The 21,916-nt window shown below is 37.4% G+C and overlaps 1 protein-coding gene across 1 annotated transcript in view; it reads right to left on the reverse strand.

Moving 5' to 3' along the window:
* The window catches only part of zgc:152774 (uncharacterized protein LOC553526 homolog), a 101,207-nt gene extending 82,215 nt beyond the window's left edge, over window positions 1-18,992 (reverse strand). Inside the window, exons 1-3 of the mRNA XM_051935192.1 lie at window positions 18,835-18,992; window positions 18,654-18,726; window positions 13,846-13,978 (exon numbers count right to left, since the gene is read on the reverse strand). Coding sequence (XP_051791152.1) covers window positions 13,846-13,978; window positions 18,654-18,726; window positions 18,835-18,873 — 245 coding nt within the window. The 5' untranslated portion in view covers window positions 18,874-18,992. The remainder of the gene's footprint in view (window positions 1-13,845; window positions 13,979-18,653; window positions 18,727-18,834) is intronic.
* Window positions 18,993-21,916: the final 2,924 nt, after the last annotated feature.

A 21,916-nucleotide genomic window follows, 5' to 3' on the forward strand; every position in this document is an offset into this window, starting at 1 on the left:
TTCTACTGATTTTCAGTTGTAGGCTTGATTTACATGAACTTGGCCAGCTGGAAGCAGTCAGGGGCGCACTTACCGTAAGGCTGATCACCTAAGGTGATATACCTAACCACTGACACCAACTAGTCTGCGACTGGCCACAATAAAATCAAGCAGGTTTGATTTTCTCTTTAGTCAGAGGAATGGGCTGTGTGTACAGGAGAACTGACAACAAATGCTCATTAGAAAATTTAACACATAAAATGTAGCAACAAGGAACATGCATGTTTGGGACCTCACAAGCAGAAGAGAGGCTTTCCCTTTTCCATTTCTCTCTCTCTGTCTCTAAATTTCTATCTTCACTACCTCCTTAACACTTAATGCCTTTCTGACATCAAGTTTTATGCATTAAAACAGAATGGAAAAAAGAAAAAAGGCCAAGAGTGCAGTTCAGCTCAGTGCCAACTCCATCAGGCAGCACAGGGGCTTTGGACCTCACAAAGAGAGGCTGACTTGTCTGATGTATTGAGATGCACCATGATAAAATGGAAAAAAGAAAAAAAAATAGGACAGCTCACCACAGCTGTTAAGCCTTCAAACAGCATGGGCTCAGTAAGGCAGCACACTATCAGCGGTCAGAAAAAGGGATGAGAACGATTGCACTGGAAGATCGCCACACAGTCGACAAAGGTGACATAGGCTATGATTTTCAGTTTGGCAAATTGACGGGATGCTACGGCAAGATCAATGGATGCAGTTGGAAAATATGACATACCCCCTAATAAAAAAATCACATAATGTGAGACCGGTTTTCTTTGTAGTTACTCTCTGTTCTACTCACGACGGCCTCCTCTCCAATGTGTTTTCTTCTTCTTTTTCAACTAATTGCTTTCTGTCAGGTTTATCTTCATCCTTTATACAAATATCAAATCAATCTGCTTTTGGAATCATTAATTGCTAAGTCTCAAGTTTCAAGTATTTGCAGTTAAATGTTAGTTACCATTGGCAAAGTCCCTTTCACAAGAAAAAAAAATGACAGTATTTACTACAAGACAAAACTAAAATAGACACAGGCACATTATGGTGCTGCTTGGCAGCAACATGGACAGAATATAAATGTTAATTAAAAAAATATTTATATAATTTTGTTTTTACTTTGATAAAACAGTTCAATCTTCCAAGTGAACATTAGTGTTAAATTTCCACGCTTTAGTGTTTACTGTCACCTCTCTCTTTATTTATTTATTTATTTTTACACCTGCACTACAAGAAGCTTCCTGGAGGGGTGTGTGTGTGTGTGTGTTAAACCCAGATATGTAAATGCTATCCATAATAGCATGAAATGTCATCTTGGTATTAAAGTGGTTAACACATCACACTTTCAGAGTACCATAGTCAGATGCTAATGATCTTCCAGATCAAAGAAAACAGAATACTTGCTAACTCAAAAAACTGTTATTATTATCTCCAAAACATTTTCTCCAATTTACACAACTTTTAAGGAATAACTTTCCTTGAGTACTTATCAATGACTTCTGTATACTGTTAGTCAAAATAGTACATGCTCAAATACAGCAAACAGTCTGAAAAATGAATTAAAAACACTATAACCTTTATCATTCAAAACAAAGGGGCCCCTTGCCTTTACTTCCCACAACTCTCAATGTCATCAGATTTCTAATTTCATAGTTGACAGAATAGAGTGCCAGTAAACAGCCTTTCTCCCTTGTATCTAAAATGTGTGGAGCACAGTAAAAACAAATGAGACACTGTTAATAGTTTATTCACAGATACTGTAAGTGAAGACATCTGTACAAGTCCACTTTCTGAGATTCACTAATTACTAAATTTTAACCTAAATTATATTTTTAACTCCAGTGGTGTCTGTAATAAAGATTTAACATAGAATAATTCTGTATATAGACTTGTTCACAGCATATGTTTAAAATGTCCTCTGTATGAACAAGATAGTTTCAAAAGACTTTACCTAGGTGATCATGCTGTTTTAACAAAATATTAAGACCTTATCCCCATAACATAATAAACTAACACATTCTGTTAATTCATATGACAATTTATAATGTTTGAACATATGCATGTTTAAAAAAAAACAATAACCAAACAAAACATATCCTTTGATGGATTGGCATGCTGTTCCAAAATGGTTCATGCCTTGTGCCCTTGACTGCCAGCCCCCTAACCCCCAAACAGATTAAATTACATATCATTCTGTAACACACTTAAAGAAACATAAAACCTAATTTGTATGTAAAATCACAATAAATACACTATGATTTCATATTAAAGCAAACAGATGTCAACCCCTAATGACTGAAAACAAACTGTAAACCTTCCCATATCAGATAGCACAGTGGTGGTTAGATTCCAATATCAGATACCACAGTGGTGGTTAGCATCGCTGCCTAACAGCTTCAGAATCCCAAGTTTAAATGCTAGCCTGGTCGCTACCTGTCTGAAGTATGCATATGAGCAACCTTACTATGAACATTCCCATTTTTCTAACAAATTTCAAAGATGTGCACTTTAAGTGACTGATGACTCCATATTGGCCTAGTGGTAGCATCGATGTATAAATGATAAGTACTTTATGCTATGCAATAGGCATGAGACAATACAGGAAGAACCCTGTTCTTACTGTGACTCAGGCTTCATGATATAATATTATCACAATATTAAATTTTCATAAAAGTACTTTATGTTTAGCGTTACTTATTATTGGATATTCATAAATCTGCAAAATAAATTTAAAAAATCAATGCACTAATATATAATGGCTGTCCTTTTATTTCCCATGTACTGACTTATTAGCGGTGTTTCCTGACTGGATCTATTAAGACCTTACAATACTGCATTTCCTTTTAAGAAAAATGAGAATGTCAACACTCTGCATGAAGTTAAGGTATCTCTCTGCTGTCACAATATTATCCCCTGTAGTTGAAAACACCCAGTCACTGGGTACAGAGATAAAAGGAACAAACATATTATTTGATCAGAAAATGAAGCACTGGGAATCTGGTTCCTTCCTTGCTCCACTGAGGTTGTTCATCGTGCGGTGGGTGTTTCAACACGCTCGATCTGTGCATGGTAGGAGATTGCTGTGGAGAGTAATGCAAGATCTACTGCTGTATAATTCCTACCTTGCTCTTATCTATGCCTGTTTTTGAATCCGTATCAGTGAAAGGTGAATTGATGTCTCCAGCAGTCATTCTCATCTTCAGGGGTGCACTCAGGAGTGCAGTAACTGCAGGTTGCAGCTCCCACTATAGTTTGAGTATATGATAAAAAATGTGCTCCAGCCTCACTGGACCACACATTCTGGGAGTGCACAATTTTAACACCATTTTATATCTGGTGTACTCTTAGAGGGGCTTAAAGTGGAGAAGAACAAACTGACTGTAATAGTCTATATCACACTACTACCACATAGGTTCTTCCAGTTAAGCAAGATAAGGCTATCTTTTATAAGTCAGTGGGTAGCTAGTGCTCTATATTATTTCAAATTAGAAAAAATCAAATTCTCACTTACAGCATCTGTACAAAACTCTTAAAAAGACTTTCAAAAATTAGAATAAGCATTCATATAGGTGCACGGGTGTTGAACTCCAGTCCTGGAGGGCCGCAAAGGCTGCAGGTTTTCATTCTAACTATCTTCTTCATTAGTGACCAGATTTTGCTGCTAATTAACTTCTTTTGCCTTAGATTTAATTAACTTGACTCATGCCCCTTATTTGTCTCTTTTTCCTTAATTAGCAGCCAAACAATAATGAGACACAAAGCAAGCTGTCACATGACCAACTCATCTGTGCCCATCACATAATATCTGAAAATAAAGAAAGGTGAAGATCTCAGTAAGACTGACCTCTCAGGTCACCAAAACATTTTGATAGTGTTCTTAGAAAAAACAGAAAAATCAACAGTTTTGAAAATGTCTGCTGTGGCAGAATGAGAGCAGCAACAAGCCATGGAATTAAATAGCGGGTCTAATTAACAGCAAGAATCAGCTTCTCATTCAGAGATTGGCTGGAGTGAAATTGGCTGGATTTTGAAATCCCAGTTTAGCTGGTCATCTGTCGGCTCGTTTCACATCTCATTTCTGTTTGGCTGTCATTTAATGAAGAAAGGAATAAATTGGTTTTGAATTTATTTGGAGCATGGGTTATGCAAATTTAATATGCCTGATTGTATATTATGTTACTTTCTTGAAATAAAGTTTCCATACAGTGGTAAGTTTTTGCTTTGGCAGTCCCAGTAGAGTTTGATTTGAAAAGAAGTCTGTGGATCCAGCGCTGCATCTATGAAACAATGTTGTGATTTACTGTTCTTGTTCAATGATACAACGTACTAAACTAACTGTATGTGTGAAACACTTAATCTGCCACCTCAGTCCACTTACAGTGATGTCTATAGTATGTTGTGCACTAAAATCTTTCAATTTCACATCTTTACACAGACAGTGAATATGATTCTGCTATAGTGCAGTAAAACTGGCCCTTTATGCCTTAGTTCCAGTTTTTCAATCAAATGTTTACATCGCCTGCTTTCAATGAATTACTTTTTTGTTCGGCTTTGTATTTCATTTCAATCATGAGGTAATGTCATGACACAACACAAGGACACATTTCGTATTGACACTATTTTCTATCACAAAATTCGATGCAACAAAGTTTTGTGTCTTTCTGACTATGCAATAGACAGGTTTTTCATCAAGGCTAAGAGCTTATCAGCAGCTATGCTTACATGTAATTTAAAATATACAGCTGCATCACTTTAAGTGTAATAAACAAATATTAATAAAAAAATACAAAAGACTCAGTAGGCAGCAAAGTATTACAGAATATGAGATTGGTTAAGGCAAGTCTAAGAAACAATTTCAAAGACACATGAGCAGTTCTTTGTTGCTCGTGTTACTGAAGATGCTACCAACAAGTTTTACGAGACATTACATGTCACTAATATTTCCTCTTTTGCTTTCCACATGGCTAGTACACCATACTGTATAACCATTTTCCAAAATGAAATGATTTATTTAAATTATAATGCAGTTTTAAAATCATTTAATTCACAAGGAAACATTTTATAAACTATAAAATTAAACACTGCGACCAAAATGAAGTTTGAGTAGAGTGCGCACATGAGTGTGTTTCTGAATTACTTTTACTAAACCTTTTCCTACTTATTCTTGGATCTGGGATTGATCCACAAGATTCTTTGGAAGTTCTTCTAAAGTAATTCTTTAATTTTACACAGTGTAAATCACTACTTATATGTATTCTTATTATTAAGTATATAATGTAGTGGTTGGTTTCGTCCGTTTATAGGAGATGGACGTCTGAAGCAGAGCTCCGCTAGCAGCGGCTTTATTTTCCCACGTATTTCATATTATTTAGAGGTATCCTGTATTTAACCCGACCAAGGAACTTCCACTACAATATACAAGCATGAGTAACAAGAAGAAAAGTCAGAAAGAACCGGAAAAGAAACTTAAAGCTGCATCGAAGTCCGGACAGACTTCCGGCCTGAGTGCAAGTGTAAGGTATGGCATCACGGAGACTGACCTAGAACAGGCAGAAGAGTGCGCAGAATTCCTGGGACCCCGCTCCATTGTATCGTCTCCAGTCGAGAGTGAAAATGGGAGCGAAGGCGCAAGTGATACAGGTCGCGAGGGATCGCCGATTTCTGAGGATCATTCGAGACTAGAAAGGGCTCTGCAGGACGTGCTCTCATCTACTCATCGCGAGCCTGTAACAGGAGCTGCATTTTCACTTGCGGAGCACGAAAGCAGAAGCGAACTGTCCGAACTGAAAGAGATGATCGCTACACAGAAAGAGATGATCGCTACACAGTCCACTGCCATAGTTACGGCCATGAAGGAGCTTAAGAAAGATAACACAAATGATCTTAAGAAGGTGGCCACTGAGCTCAAGAAGGATAACAAAGATAAGGAAACGCGTCTATTTGAACATTTCGACTTGAACTTTAAAGGCATGTTGGAGAAATTAGTGGAACACATTGAAGAAACTAACTCCAAACTGAAAAGGCTTGATGATCATATTAATGACGTTTCAGATCAGCTGGAAGACGTTAAGCAGGGACTCACGGCTTGAGTGGAAACAGCGGAACAAATGGCATCTAACGCCGATGAAAAAGCCACAGCTGCGAACTCGGAATACAAAAAACTTGGAGACAGACTTGCAGCCCTGGAGGATGGGTGCAGAAGAAATAATATAAGAATTGAGGGTATACCTGAGAAACGAGAAAGCTCAAGCCCAGTGAAATTTGCAGTAGAATTACTGTCTAAAATAATTGGAGATGACTTTAAACTCGACAATGAGATAGCCACGGCTTATCGCACAAAGATACCAAGCGCCTTTAAATCTAGGTCTTTTATTGTCCGCTTCGAACGACTAAGATGTAAGCTTGATGTGATGGCACTTCTCAGACACAAGCAAGAGATTATATTCGAAAATAATCTTATTCGTATTTTTCCCGACTTCTCACCATCAACAGCTGCAAAACGCAGATCCTACAACGACATTAAAAGGATGCTACGGGAAGCCGATATCAAATACAGCCTCTTGTATCCTGCCAAACTGAAAGTGGAAGTTCAAAATGGACATTATATCTTCTTCAGCAAAGAAGAAGCTGAAAAAGAATTAAAGAAGCTGTTTCCGACACTTTTTTGAAAGTTAATTAAAATTAAAGAGCCGTATTCTATCAAGGCACGGGAAGAACCTATGATCTGATTGCTGGATCCATGTTTAAAGAGACTGGTATTATAATTATACATCTTATTTTCTTTTTTTTTTTTTTTTTTTTGTTTTTAGCTGGACTTTATATGTTATATGTTTATGTTTTAATCAGAGTTATAGAGTTATAGACGTGAGTGTGAAAATGTGGAAGTGATTAAAGTAGGATTCGTTTTATTTATTTATTTTTTTATTCCCTTTTTTTTTTTTTTTATTTTATTTTACTATACCTTAAAGTAGACTGTTTAACTTCATACCCTTGGTTTAATGCTTGTTCTACTATTTATACAATTACCATTATACTATTACAGTATGAATTACCAGGTTTATCCTAGACTAGTTTTTAAAATCACTCCCAGGGTTGTTTCTTTTTTTTTTTTTAATCTTAATATCTTAACTTAAAAGCGCTGAAGATTATTTCAAGCTTAAATATTGTTAATGAGAACATTTTCGGCAGATAGTATTAAGGATTTAACTGTAAAAGATATCTCTGTTTTAATTCTGTAACGCCGCTGCAGGGTGGGGTTTGTTTTGTTTTGGACGTGCTCTGTCTCTTCGTATGTCAGAGGACTGGAACATCGCGAAGTGGGGTCTAGCCTCATGTGGGGAGGCAAAATGGGGGGGTGGGGGGGATAAAGGGGGGAGAGAAGGAGAGCAGGTTATATTTAATCTATTCTTATAATCCTTATAATTATAAATATCAATGCAGCAACAGGCTAACATGCAACAACTCCTGGGGAATCTTGAAACTAAGATTAAAACTGCCATATTACCAATTAAAACTATAAAATGACATTAAAAACTCAGAATCAATGTCTCCATGATGGGACAGTTAACTTTGTGAGCTGGAATGTTAAAGGCCTGAATCACGAATTAAAGAGAAAGAAAGTATGCTCTCACCTAACAGGCTTAAACGCTAAAATAGTATTTTTACAGGAGACCCACTTACTAACCAAGGATCAGTTCAGATTACAAAAAGACTGGACTGGCCAAATGTTCCATTCTAGCTTTATAAAGAAAACTAGAGGGGTGGGAATTCTCATACATAGAACAGTTCCATTTGTAGCATCAGAGGTAGTGTCGGACCCTGAAGGGAGATATGTGATGGTCATGGGCAACTTATATAACAGTAAAATGATTTTGATAAATGTTTATGCACCCAATGTTGATGATAAGGAATTCATGCAAAATCTATTTACATCCATTCCCAATGTGAACACTCATAAAATTATAATGGCTGGGGACTTTAATTGTGTTTTAAATCCACTCTTAGATAGGACTCCCGTGACAGGGGGGACGACATCTAATACTGCAAAGATAATTACACAGTTTTTAAATGATCACAACTTATCAGACCCCTGGAGGTTTCTTAACCCAAACTCAAGAACATATTCGTTCTACTCACCAGTGCATTATAGCTACTCAAGAATTGATTATTTTTTTATAGATAATAATTTCCTGCCTACAATTAAATCATGCAAATATGACACAATTGTTATCTCTGACCATGCCCCTCTAGTCTTGGAGCTAAAATCAATAAGCCCCTCGTACTCACCTCGCAGATGGCGTCTTAACCCTCTTTTATTGGCAGACGAGAACTGCACAGAATTTATATCCAAACAAATCAGCTTCTTCCTAGAGACAAACACGTCTACAGAAGTTTCTGCAGGAACACTCTGGGAAACTCTAAAGGCCTTCCTAAGAGGCCAGATTATTTCATATCTTTCCCATAGAAATAAATTAGAAACCAAGAAAGTGTCAGAGCTAAGAAATGAAATTACTAGAATAGATGAAGAACAAGCCAGGCGTCCAAGTGAAGCTCTTCACAGGAAAAGGCAGGCCCTGCATACAGAACTTAACATCTTAACAACTAAAGAAACTGAACAACTTATTTATAAGTCTAGACAGCATTACTATGAACACGGAGAAAAAGCTAATAAGCTTTTAGCTCAACAAATTCATAAACAAGAAGTTCACAATGCAATACCAGTAATCACCAACAAGAATGGAGAAGAAATCATCGACCATAATAAAATAATGCACACATTTAGAGATTACTATAAGTCTTTATATTCCACTGAGCCCAAAGAAGACAACACGCAATCTAATGCATTTCTGGATAATTCACAAATACCACAAATAGATGCTTTAAGTGCTGAGGAACTAGATAAACCTCTAACGCTAACAGAATTACTAGACGCTATAAAGTCACTACAAAGCGGGAAATCATCAGGCCCTGATGGTTACCCCGTAGAGTTTTATAAGAAATTCTCCACTCAGCTAGCTCCACTCTTATTGGTAACATTTACAGAAGCTAAAGACCACCAAATACTACCTCAAACATTTCGACAAGCATTAATCACCGTCTTTCCTAAACAAAATAAGGACTTGTTACAATGTGCATCATATAGACCAATTTCACTCCTGAATAATGATGTTAAGATACTCTCAAAAATCCTAGCTAGAAGGATGGAGAAAGTGCTGCCCTCGGTAATATCACAAGATCAAACTGGATTTATTAAAGGCCGACATCTATCTTCAAATCTCCGACGCTTGTTTAATGTTATATATTCACCAGCAAAATCAAACACCCCAGAGATATTACTATCATTAGACGCAGAAAAGGCATTTGACTTGATCGAATGGAATTACCTTTTCACTGCATTGGAGAAATTTGGGTTTGGCCCGAATATTTGTGCTTGGATTAAACTACTGTATACCAGTCCAGAAGCTTCAGTTTGTATTAATAAAATTTGCTCAGACTACTTTAAACTAGAACGTGGTACCAGACAAGGATGTCCCTTGTCGCCACTGTTGTTTGCAATCGCTATTGAACCACTGGCGGTTCACTGCCGAAATTCTCATCAGATAAAGGGGATTGTCAGAGAAGGACTGGAACAGAAAATTTCTTTATATGCAGATGATATGGTCTTATATATATCGGACCCAGAAAACACTGTCCCTGCTGTTTTAACAGCACTAACAGAATTTCAAAAGATATCTGGTCTTAGAATTAATCTGAATAAAAGTATACTCTTTCCAGTGAACTCACAAGCATATAATAATAAATTAGACACCCTACCTTTTACCATAGCAGATCAGTTTAAATACCTAGGGGTAAATATCACAAGTAAACATAAAGCTCTTTATCAACAAAATTTTGGCGTCTGTATGGAAAAAATTAAGCAAGACTTGCATAGATGGTCAACCCTTCATCTCACTCTAGCCGGAAGAATTAACATCGTTAAGATGAATATCCTTCCTAAACTTCTCTTTTTATTTCAAAACATTTCAATATATATCAATAAATCGTTTTTTAAACAGTTAGATTCAATAATAACCTCATTCATTTGGAACTCAAAACACCCACGTATCCGAAGAGCGACCCTACAAAGACCTCAGGCAGAAGGTGGCATGGCTTTACCTAATTTTCAGTTTTATTACTGGGCAGCAAACATACAAGCCATAAAAACCTGGACACAAATAAATGCACATACACAGGCATGGTCTGCAATAGAAGTAAAATCCTGTAGTACTTCTTTATATTCCCTGCTCTGCTCTCCAATAAATGAAAGTTATCGCAAATATACTAATAACCCAATCGTGCTTTACTCACTCAGAATATGGAACCAAATTAGGAAGCATTTTAAGATGGAAAATCTTTTATCAGTGGCACCTCTGCAAGGGAACCACCTCTTTCAACCTTCGCAAGTATATCCAGTTTTTAATACCTGGAAAAGTTTTGGGATTAAAATGCTCAGAGATCTTTATATAGACAACATATTTACATCTTTTGAACAATTACGTTCAAAATTTAACCTCCCAGCTACACATTTCTTTTACTATCTTCAAATTAGAAATTTTGTTAAACAGAAATTGCCCGATTTCCCCCACCTTGCACCCTCCACAATGCTGGAAAAAATACTGCTCAATTCCGAGGAAACAAACACTATTTCCGCAATATATAAAATCTTATTAGAGTCCCTACCTTTCAAAGATCCAAGAGGACATTGGGAAGAAGATCTCTTAATCAATATATCAGAAAAGGAGTGGAAGGTAGCAAAGCAGAGAATTCACTCGAGTTCTATATGCGCAAAGCATAGAATTATTCAACTAAAAATTATATATTGAGCTCATCTGTCTCGCTTAAAACTGTCCAAAATGTTTCCAGGCCAGGATCCAACCTGCGAGCGCTGCAACCAAGCTCCTGCCTCACTGGGTCACATGTTCTGGGCCTGCACCAAACTAACATCATTTTGGACAAAAATTTTTAAGTGCCTCTCAGACAGCCTTAGTATCACAATCCCTCCTAACCCACTAACAGCTGTGTTTGGTGTCCTTCCAGATGGACTTGAATTGGAGAAGGACAAACAAATGGTGATTGCATTCACTACACTCTTGGCACGCAGACTTATTTTGTTAAATTGGAAGAATCCTAATTCTCCTCTTATAAGTCAGTGGGAAACTGATGTTTTATATTATTTGAAATTGGAAAAAATCAAATTTTCAGTTAGAGGATCTGTACAAAATTTTTTCAAAACTTGGCAGGATTTAATCAATATTATTTTAATATAGATATTTACTTCTCCCCTTTTTTTGTCTAATGTTGCCTTATTAAAAAGCTTAAAGCAATTTTCCTTTAGCTAAGCTCTCCTTCTCAGGGGTGGGGTTTGATTTGTCTTCAAATTTGTTGGGTTATAAATTGATCTGTTTGTATGGAATGATTACAATGAAAATTAATAAAATAAAAAATATTAAAAGTATATAATGTATGTACATTTAGTACATCATTTTGATGAGGGTAAAATGATTCTTAAAACAAACACATGCAATAGCAGGACTCCTCAGTCCTCTTTGAGGAGGAAAAAAAAAATCCTGATCTTCGGGATAGCACTAAAAAATGGATCTAAGTTCCTACAACAACTTTAGAAAGATCTCAAGCATATTTTTATACATAGTATTAAATTCTGCAATGGTGCTATTGAAGCCAAATAAGCACTGGTATACAAAACACATGTTTCTGTTGACTAATGAATAATACTTGAGAGAGACAATCACAGGAGAACACAAAAATAAAAATAAAAAGGATGAAAAATAAAAATACTCTGGGCCTATAGTATACAGTAGATGATGAAATGTTTCTATCAAGTGAGGTGGCCTATCCACTTGCCAATTTCAAACTAATTTACAAAAGTCCTACTCTTAGTTTTCTCTGTTTCTCTCGTACTTCCTCACTCTTGGACTTTCTTCCTCCAGCCAGTGGAGACCTTGGCCCAGGTCCACTTCCATCTCAAAACTCAGAAAGATTTCTGGTCTGAGGCAGCTTTAAATCACATTCCAAGGTTACTTCAGGCTGAGCCAAGAACTGCTTCTCAGATCAGAGGTGATTCTATAAAGTGTTCTGGCCAGGAGCCTCTAACAGACCTTGGGTTTACTGATTCCCTGAGCCTTCTGTAGCCCATTGACAGCATCTCTGCCTCACATATTTAAAACAAACACATAGCCCCAGTCCTTCCACTCAAAGGCCATGTGCTGCCATTTGATGGAATGAAGAGTAAAAACATGTCTCCTCACAGTCTTTCTGGACACCATTCTAAATAGACGTGTTCCCACTCATGAGCTAGTAACATGTGGCCATCTGTGAACTTTAAATGGGCCCAAACCCTAAGGTCAGGCTCCATGCCTACAACTCAAATGCCTTAAGATGACATGTATGGCTACTCCCATGTTTAATTTCATCATCTTTTTTAGGACTATGATGGGCACCTATACTTGCTCCATGCTACACCTTCCTTTTAGACAACCCATTGCCCACTGGATCAACCATTGCATACTTACTTAGTTTGTAGTTATGAGTTCTAAGAAATAGTTGCACATGATCCACAAATCTGGCATATCTAAATTCGATAACCCAAAGTTATACAATCTCTGGATTTGATACACTGGAGAGTTTTACAAACATCTATAGTGTGGTCTTTTGAGTAATGACGACCAAAGGCAACATCCAGAGAAGGAAACCAGCTCACTTCAGACAAATGCATGCCAGAAGACTCACAGAGAACAGAATATCATTTTAAAGTATCTTGAAATATACCTGACATTTACCTAAATGCATTTAAGATACCTTATACTGAATACAATTCAAGATATGTTAAAGTTAATGTTCAGACATTTCTAAATGTTAATTTGGTGGCTTGCCATGTAATCCAGCTGAACAAACCTCACACTCGTGCAAGGAATTACAGGGGTATCTAAAGGGATGTGATTCGAAGAAAATGACATCCTGAGCTGAATCCAACACAGTTAATTGTTAAGGAATTTCTGTGCTAGTCACGGATTATCTCAGATACATTTGAACTCAGGTTTGCTCCTAAATGTGTCTGGAACCAGAGTGCTTTGAGCCAGCAGTGAAGCTTTGATCAAATGTATCATCTAATATGAAGTCATACTGTATGTATTGATGTTTTGGATATACAGGTAATGAAAGGTGCTGAAGTGTTAGAAAACAATTACTTGTGTTTTTAGCTGTTTAAGGTAGCCAGATTGTATGTTGGACAGACCCAGGAAGTACAATGAGTGACATTTACTTGTAATGATTAGTGTATACCTCTGTCCATTATAAGCTCCATTGTCATCTCTAAAAGAGCTTCTCTTCCATTTTAATGGGCTAGGGACTTGAGTCCTGAATGGACACTATTTAAGGTGCTCAGGGCCTGTCATGGCAGCCGCAAAATAACAAATAGACTGACACCTACTATAATTAAAGCCATCATGTTAAAGAAAATATATGAGCTCTGTTATTAGGCAAAAGTCAGTAATTTCTTATAACACCTGAAAGGTTTTGATTTACAAGTTAACCTTTGCGGATATTGAATTAACTAACAAAGGACCAATAAATGTAAAATGGATTTGGGGGATTTTTTTATGAAAAGGCAGACTTACCTAAAGAAAACACACAGAGTCACAAGAAAAAAACACAAATGGTCAAACAAGGGACCTTTACTGAATCAAGCACCTTAAAATTCAAATTATGCTGAATGTTGGCCTTTCAGTGAGAAGCTTTGTTATCACCTAGCGTAACCAATTAAAAAGCAGGACATACCTAAGCATTTTGTGCAGTTTATTAGGAGTCATTCCTTGTCCATTATCTGTAAAGGTCAAACATTCTGTGTCTTTGATTACAACAGCATCTATCCAGATCTGTTTGGCTGTGACTCCAGGATCACAGGCATTATCTACGAAAGTAAAAATTGGAAATGTTTAAGAATACAAAAATGAAGGAAAATTGAATTTATAAGAAGATTATATCTTCTTTTCTGTACATGTGTCATTACAATATCATATAACTTATTAACCACCATTAACTGAAAAAAGCATACAAGTGAGTTTTGTTTAAAAGCTGCTTTTTCACAGAAAGATATAAAATGGAAAATTACTTAAACACAATTCTAGCATTTATATTCAAACAAAGATGTGCAAACATTTGTTCGTAAAACATTCATTTGTTTGCTCATTTACACATACAGTACATCTTCTGTCTTAATGTCACTCTATGATGCCTTTCTGGGCCTTTCTGGGTATTCCATACACATTGAGAACCATAAGACAGATAAGCAGCTGACAATGAATCTACGTAACTACTAAAACATTTTGAAAACAGCTTTGTCATATTTTAAATAGAGTTTACCATAACCAAGGTCATTCAATCATAATGTAACATTCTCAGAACCACTTAGGCCAATTCAGGGTTGCAGATAGACCACCCTAGCAGCACTGGACACAAGCAAAAAATCAGCATTGGCCGGATACCAGTCTAATGCAGCACCCATTCATGCACATACCTGCATGGGGTCAACTTAGAGTTCTAGTTTGCCTTAACTGCACATCCATGGCTATCTGGGTGTAAACTGGCAAAAAACCTATAGAGATGCATGAATCAGGTGCAAAATAGACAGAAGCTAGGTATGGGATTTAAACATAAGGTGCTAGATCTGCTAAGAAGCCACCATAACCACTGTGTCATTCCCATTGAATAATTCAGAAATAAAATGAATTAATAAAATAAAAATACGAGTTTTTTTAATATAGTAAGGCAGATGTTGGTGATTCTGCCTTACAGCTTCAGTAGACTTGGTTTGAACCTGGGCTTACCACCATTGGTGTGACATTTGCATGTCCTTCCTACACACATGCGTTTTTCTCTGTGTATACTGATTTTCCTTTCATATGCCAAAGATATGTATATTAGGTTAACTGGCAAATCTAAATAAGCTGCAAGTGTGGGTGTGAGACAGAGAAAATGTGTATGCAAAACTATTAGCCCCATTCAGGAATGGCTCCTGGCTTGTGACCAATGCTTCTGGGAAAGTCCCAACTTGCACAATAATATACAGATGGATTAAGCAGGCATTAAAATGGATGAGGGGAATTTTTAATATCATTAAATAAAATTTCCATAATAGACAAATTTCCCAATTAGGCAACATATATTTTATGCGCTCTGCTTTGTTACAGAAAATGTAGTAATATCTTGTAATTTATTTATATATTTTTTTAAATTTTATTTGACAACAAAATACATATAGTAAAATATAATTAAATCATAGATATGCTAACTTATATGGACTATGCAATCACTGTGTTCCAAAACCAAGAAAAAAAAACATCCACATGGAAAAAATCCATACTGTAAAACTAAAAGTAAATTTAAGACTATGAACTAATTTCATTGCCCTGTCTATCTTGGGAGTAGTCTTCTCAATGTGTATGCAAACCCTGAAACAGCTAATTCATATTTGCATACATATGCACAAAACAGTTGAACAACGGATGTGGAAAAACACAATTTTGAGAAGAACTTAAAACACTTCAAAACATTTACACACCAGTTGTGGTCAAACCACATTATAAAGCTAGTACACAATACTACTGACAGCGTTACAGCCTAAGTGTAAAATCTTCAGAATGACAGAAGTCTTCATACTTCCTTATTGAAGAGGACCTTCGTTCACATTCATGATGGGTATTATCAAGTGTTACTGTATTTAAGAGACAGAGGACGATCTGAACACTGCTCACTCTAAGGTGCTGGTGCCACTCACTGTCACACATATGGCGCCTGTCATTTGTAACATTTGTTTGCTGATTTCTTCCACTAAACATGAAAAGGATATATAGGCTAAAAATATAATTTCATATTCTGATTCTTTACTCAAATTAACAAAATATTTAACAGCACTTTGGGAGTTCAAGAGGAGTTTGTTTTTAATTTACAGTAGATCTCACCTCACGAACCACTTTAAAGACAGAAAATACTGTATTAACAGACTGCTTACAACTATGAAATTCCCAGAGAATGTAAAAAGGTTAAAAGAAAAGCATAGTGTGAGCATAGCTCTACAGTTACAACAAAAGAGTGATAGGAAAGCTTTACTATGAAAGGAAAATCACATGCACATGTAGAAAAACTCCACAAAGAAAGCCCCTTTAGTAAAATTTAAAACTGGAGCCTCTGCAAAGTCAGATGTTAGCAAGGCTAACAGGTAAACAAATGCGTTGCAGATCTGAATTCAATTTTTCAAAATTTGTTTTATTCATGCGGTTTCTACAAATATATAATATTTTAATTGTGTGTGCCTTAATGTTTCAATTTGTGATCAGACCTATGCCTTAATGTTTTAATTTGTGATCAGACCTATCTGTAAGAGTAAGCAGCTCAGTTCCTGGTCCAGGCTCTGGTCTTGTCACGCCCGGACTGCTGTAACTTTCTGTAGACAGGAGTACCAGGATGTGTCACCAAGCCGCTACAGAGGATACAAAATGCACTTTCACATGTGGTGTTCAAACAGATGAGGCAGGCACATGTTACTCCTCTATTCAGATCACTATACCGGCTGGCAGAGTACTACAGAGTAGTCATTAGGTCAGAACCTACAGTATCTATATGTATCTATATCTATATATATATATAGATATAAAATTTATATATAGATATAATATCAATATGTATCTATATCTACTGTATAGATAGATAGATAGATAGATAGATAGATAGATAGATAGATAGATAGATAGATAGATAGATAGATAGATAGATAGATAGATAGATAGATAGATAGATAGATAAACATGTATGGAGACAAATGTGAGGTCCTATGGTCCTTCTCAACCACTCCAGGCCTGTTGATGAATGGTGTCTAGTGATGCCACCTCTGTGTGGCATCAAATCTCAATCCAGACTCTCTTCATATGTACCTCCTAGCTGCTGGAATGAGCTGCCCACCTCTATTCAAATTCCTGACTCCCTCAATGTGTTTAAGAAGCATTTAAAGACTCCTGTATGGTAAATTTATGTGTAACTGGTATTGGTTGTTAGGTTTCTGTAATCTAGGAATTGTAAGTACTTTGTGCTTTTATCCCAGCTCTTCACTTGTGATGATCAATTTTGTAACCTTGTCCTATAGCATTTTTTCCCAAACAAGTCCACCAGACTGATATTTACTCGACTGTGTTGACCTCTTTTGTAAGTCACTTTGGATAAAAGCGTCTGCTAAGCAAACGTAAACGTATTTTAAATTATATATCCATAGTTATTAAATTGTTGTTTTTGCTTGCTTTCACATCAAGAGAAACAGAACTAAAGCGACTTTTTCCAGATGCAAAAGTAGGCTTGATTGTCTTTCGGGTTTTTTTTTCGTAGTAAAATGTAGAACCTCTACAAACAATATATAAAGCACTTAAGGATAATGGATTTTTTTTACATCTTCAGTCAATAAACCTACACGAATTATTATCTGCATTTGTGGCATTTGTTTACACTTTCTGTTAATCCAGGTCTGTAAAGACAGGATCGTCTCTTTCTACAGCAAAACGCTGTATACTTGAACCTCACGGCTGTGATCTCGTTGACGTCTCTAGCCAACTGTGTCAGTTTCCTCACGTTTACGTCGATAACCTCGCCCCCAATCTAACACCAGCCAACCAGAGAGCGAGAAGTGTCCATCACTCGCTGACTATTGGCTAACATACACGGAACTTTGGAAGCTGCGCGCAGGCACTTCAGCGACCAAGCTGTCAAATACAAAAATACACATAAACAAAAATAAATTGGTTAAAAAATAGCAACTGACACTCTCGACTTATACGCATAGCTGTTAAGAAATCCGAATCAAATCAACTAACATTTTTATTTATTTTATATTTTGATCACAAAAAGCTTCAATCTTTGAAATGTCATTTTTAGATTGGGGATAACCACAACACTGGGTAACCGTTGCATCATTTCATTATTAAATTAAACTACAATGTTTCAAAATAAGCGGGATCAATGTATGAATTGACGCGTGGCGATACTAAACATGGACCCACTGATGACAAGTAAAGTTATAAACTAATAGTTTATTTAACCATTATCAACAAGGCATCATAATAATCTTTGTTATATTCAACTTAAAAAATGCGCACCTAAGACACCTTTGACATCACCCCAGTTTTTTTTAAAGGCAAGTGGATGCAAATGCCGTAATGCACTTGGTCCACGGTAAACTATAAAAACACGCGTGGCTAATGTATGCTTCAGACATTCATGACAGCGCCACTTCCATGTAAGCTGAATATCGCACGATGCCAGTGCTTTTTGAAAGCGTGTTGTGTTTGGTTAAACGCAGCGATTCTGCGGCACATCATTTATAAAAAACGGAGCCAGTGATAAAGAAAGTAATACACGCAACGAATTGCCCGTAAAATCCTCGAAAAGAAATGTGGCCTCTAGCGTTTCATCTGCAAAAACATGGCAAATAAAAGGATGCGCGATCAAAACAAATCCATCTGTATATGATGCAATTATTTAAAGTGTGCAACTATATTCATAAAAACTTCTCAAAAATTATAAATATTTTACAAACGTCTTACCTATAAGTTCAGCAATAGCGCTGAACGGCCAGGTGTGACTCGTAGAATTACTGTGCAGGTAAGATGGGCTCATCTAAAAAAATTAAAAAGTAAATAGAAATAATTGATTACACAAAACAAATCGGCATCATTACGGTCGCTGGGCTAATAAATTGTGTAAATATTCAAAGATTATTCTTACGCAGCTCAGGCGAATTCCGTGCTCGCTCAGCTTCGCCATTTTTGAAAACTGTCATCAAAATATAAATAAAACAGCAAACAGCGAGTTGGTGCGCAACGCTGTGAGAAATGCGTACTCGTACTCGCCCACCACGTCTTCCGAGCTTCTGACACAAAACTGTAGCATCGCGCCGTACAGCATGGCGGCGCACTGCAGCGACGTCAACCTTGTTCGTTGTCGCCACCTTCTGATGCAATAACCAGTGTGAAGAGCGAGCAGAGAAGCTGCGCTCGCTCGACATGTTTCATATGTAAGCGACTGGCAGTTTGCTTTTATGTTGTCTTTTATTTTTACTGTAAGGTTTGTGTCCCTTCTTAAAACTACGATGGACTGGCATCATGATCAGGATGAGCGTTATTTTTCTGCTTGGTCAGTAAATTAGCCGCCGACCCTCTGGGTGCTATAAGGGCAGGGTGTGCCGTCTTGAAGTGTACCTTATTAACCAGAACATTTCACCTGACGTCTGGGTTTATAAGAATTACCTGAACTCTCTGTCTTCTCCCGTATATGATATGCCGTTTGATACGGCTTGATGGCTAGTTATGCAAGACGCCGAGCTTTTTGGGGGGATCCCCTTATTTTCGGTCTTAAAGACTCGAAAAAAACAAATTTTTAGGACGTTTGGACCATATGTTTAATAGGAAATTACACCCTTATGACAAAGAGTAAACCAATAGATGTCTACAGCAAATATAATCGGAAGTTGTGCTTAAGTGACCCCAGTGGTTCACTCCATAATGGCTTAAAGTGGGTTAAAGTTACTGTGTTTCACAAAACTTCAAAAACATGGGGTTGTTGAGGTAGTTGATCATTAATATTTTATTTTTAATATTTGATTCTAGAGCTTCCTGAAGCCAAATTTACCCCTGGGGACAGGTAAAATCTATCTATCTATTTCTCTCTCTCCATCTCTTTCTTTCTTGGTGGACCTACCCCTATGAGAGCCACTCCCAGAAGGTGAGAAATGGCAGTATTCAAACATGAGCATGTGAGGCATAATTTTTCAAAGTCAGTAATTAAATCTGTTATTTTTGCTTTTTGATCCTTTACTGGGGATCTGACCCCCTATGGACCTCTATCAGAGGGTGAAAAATTACCAATTTTTGTTACAATTGAGAATATTTAGACTACCTAAAGTACATCATTACATTTCTTATGAGCACACTGAATTAGAGCGGCTTACACTTATTCAGACTTTAATTCATGGATAATAACCTGTACTCTAATCTGTACACGTGATAATAACAACCCTATAAATAAACCAATCAGAGTGCAGTGCACTGAAGTTACAGTATTTGTGACCAGGCATTTAAATAGAAAATATATATATTGTATATAAGTCACAATACTTGCTTTCTTTTAATATATATTTTATTTATTAAACCAATGCAAACTGTTTCACACTTTTATTAGAACCAGGTGTAATGCACACAGTGTAATGTTACATGTGCAAAGAAAATCTGTCCATTCAGTATAGCTTGTTATTGTTAATTTCTGTCTGCTTGTTCATTCAGTTTAAGGTCATAAAGCCTCAGCAGATCCCAGCAGCATCAGGCACTGATCCATCACAGGATTCAACCACTCTATTACACTGGTCTGCAAAAAAATAGATCCAGCTTCTTTTAGCCCTGACAGTGTTATCTGAGAATCCACCAGAGCAGCATTTTCCATCATCCATATTACTAACCGAAGGTTGTAAACCGGATATGGACGCAGGGCGCATTGAGGCGCACTGCACAGAAAACACAGAAACGAGAAGGTTGTAAACCGGATGTCACGCGCACTGCCGCACTGCAATGAGCCCGCCACCTGTAAACTAGACTTGCTCTAATCCACTGTGCCAGTAATGTAGATCACATAACGGTCATTCAGTTTGGCGCCTGCCCCAGAGTCAAACGCAGCGGCGTCCCAAAACGCTGTGGCGCCTGCCCCAGAGTCAAACGCAGCGACTTCCCAAACCGCGGTGGCTTCCCGGAGTCAGTAGGTGGCGCCCAAATAACACAACGTAATGCGCCGTGGCGCCCGCCCCAGAGTCAAACGCAGCGGCTTCCCAAAACGCAGCGGCTTCCCAGAGTCAGTATGTGGCGCCCAAACAATACAACCTGTGAGCCACACTTGCTCTAATCCACTGTGCCAGTAATATAGATCACATAACGGTCACAGACTCTAACCCAGTGGCTTCCCACACTCAGTGGCTGGCACACGAACACCACAACCTGTAAACTGAACTTTCTGTGCAAAACTCTGCCAGCAGTCGGTGTCAGCAAAGGCGTCAGAATCACGTCTCCACAAAACGAGACCACTTTACTACAGATATGCTTATGTAGTTAGATGACATGTCCCCAGACGCACCCACCCTCCATGATATGTCATCCATCCAGATATCGGACGAAACAGAAACTGATTGCCATTCTTGGATTTCCGATTCGCTAGCAAATCGCGGGCTTACTAGTTAACATAAGAAAAGATATTTTATTTGGAAATGTTGATGAGGGAAGTGTTAGAATTTGCAGAGATGTTCAGAAATGAAGTTAAAGAAAAAAAAAAACTTTGTCACTTGTGCGCCTTAAATGTCCTCGGAATCTTCCTCCACTTCTTTTTGAACTGTCTTACTGTCACTCCCCTTTGGTTTGCTGTTTTGAATCCCCTCTCTTCAATGCTCTTTCTCTAGATTCCTCTCTCACCTCATATTCACCTTCTCCTGGACCTTTGCACACTCTCAGCGTAATCCAGCAGTTTGTTATCTGAGCATACCATTGCTGCCAATCTTTCTCTGGCCTCCTGATAGAAATCCCCTTGTTCTGTCTCTTGATTCTTGGAGATCTTTTGATAAACTAATTATTCTTGAACTCTCTGCACTGAGGGTTAATGGAGCACCATCTTCCGACATCAGGGAGTGGCTTTTGGTCACCAAGCTTGCAGGTGAATGGCTATCTGGTGGCTAGTGATGACTGGAACTCATCCTCATCCTCCTTGCTGCCTTTCATTTTAAGTCTGGCTGTGAACTGCTGTTGTTTCTGATTAGTCATGCAGAAACTGCTTT

This window comes from Erpetoichthys calabaricus, chromosome 12 (genome assembly GCF_900747795.2).
Source record: "Erpetoichthys calabaricus chromosome 12, fErpCal1.3, whole genome shotgun sequence".
NCBI classification, from domain to species: Eukaryota; Metazoa; Chordata; class Cladistia; order Polypteriformes; family Polypteridae; genus Erpetoichthys; species Erpetoichthys calabaricus.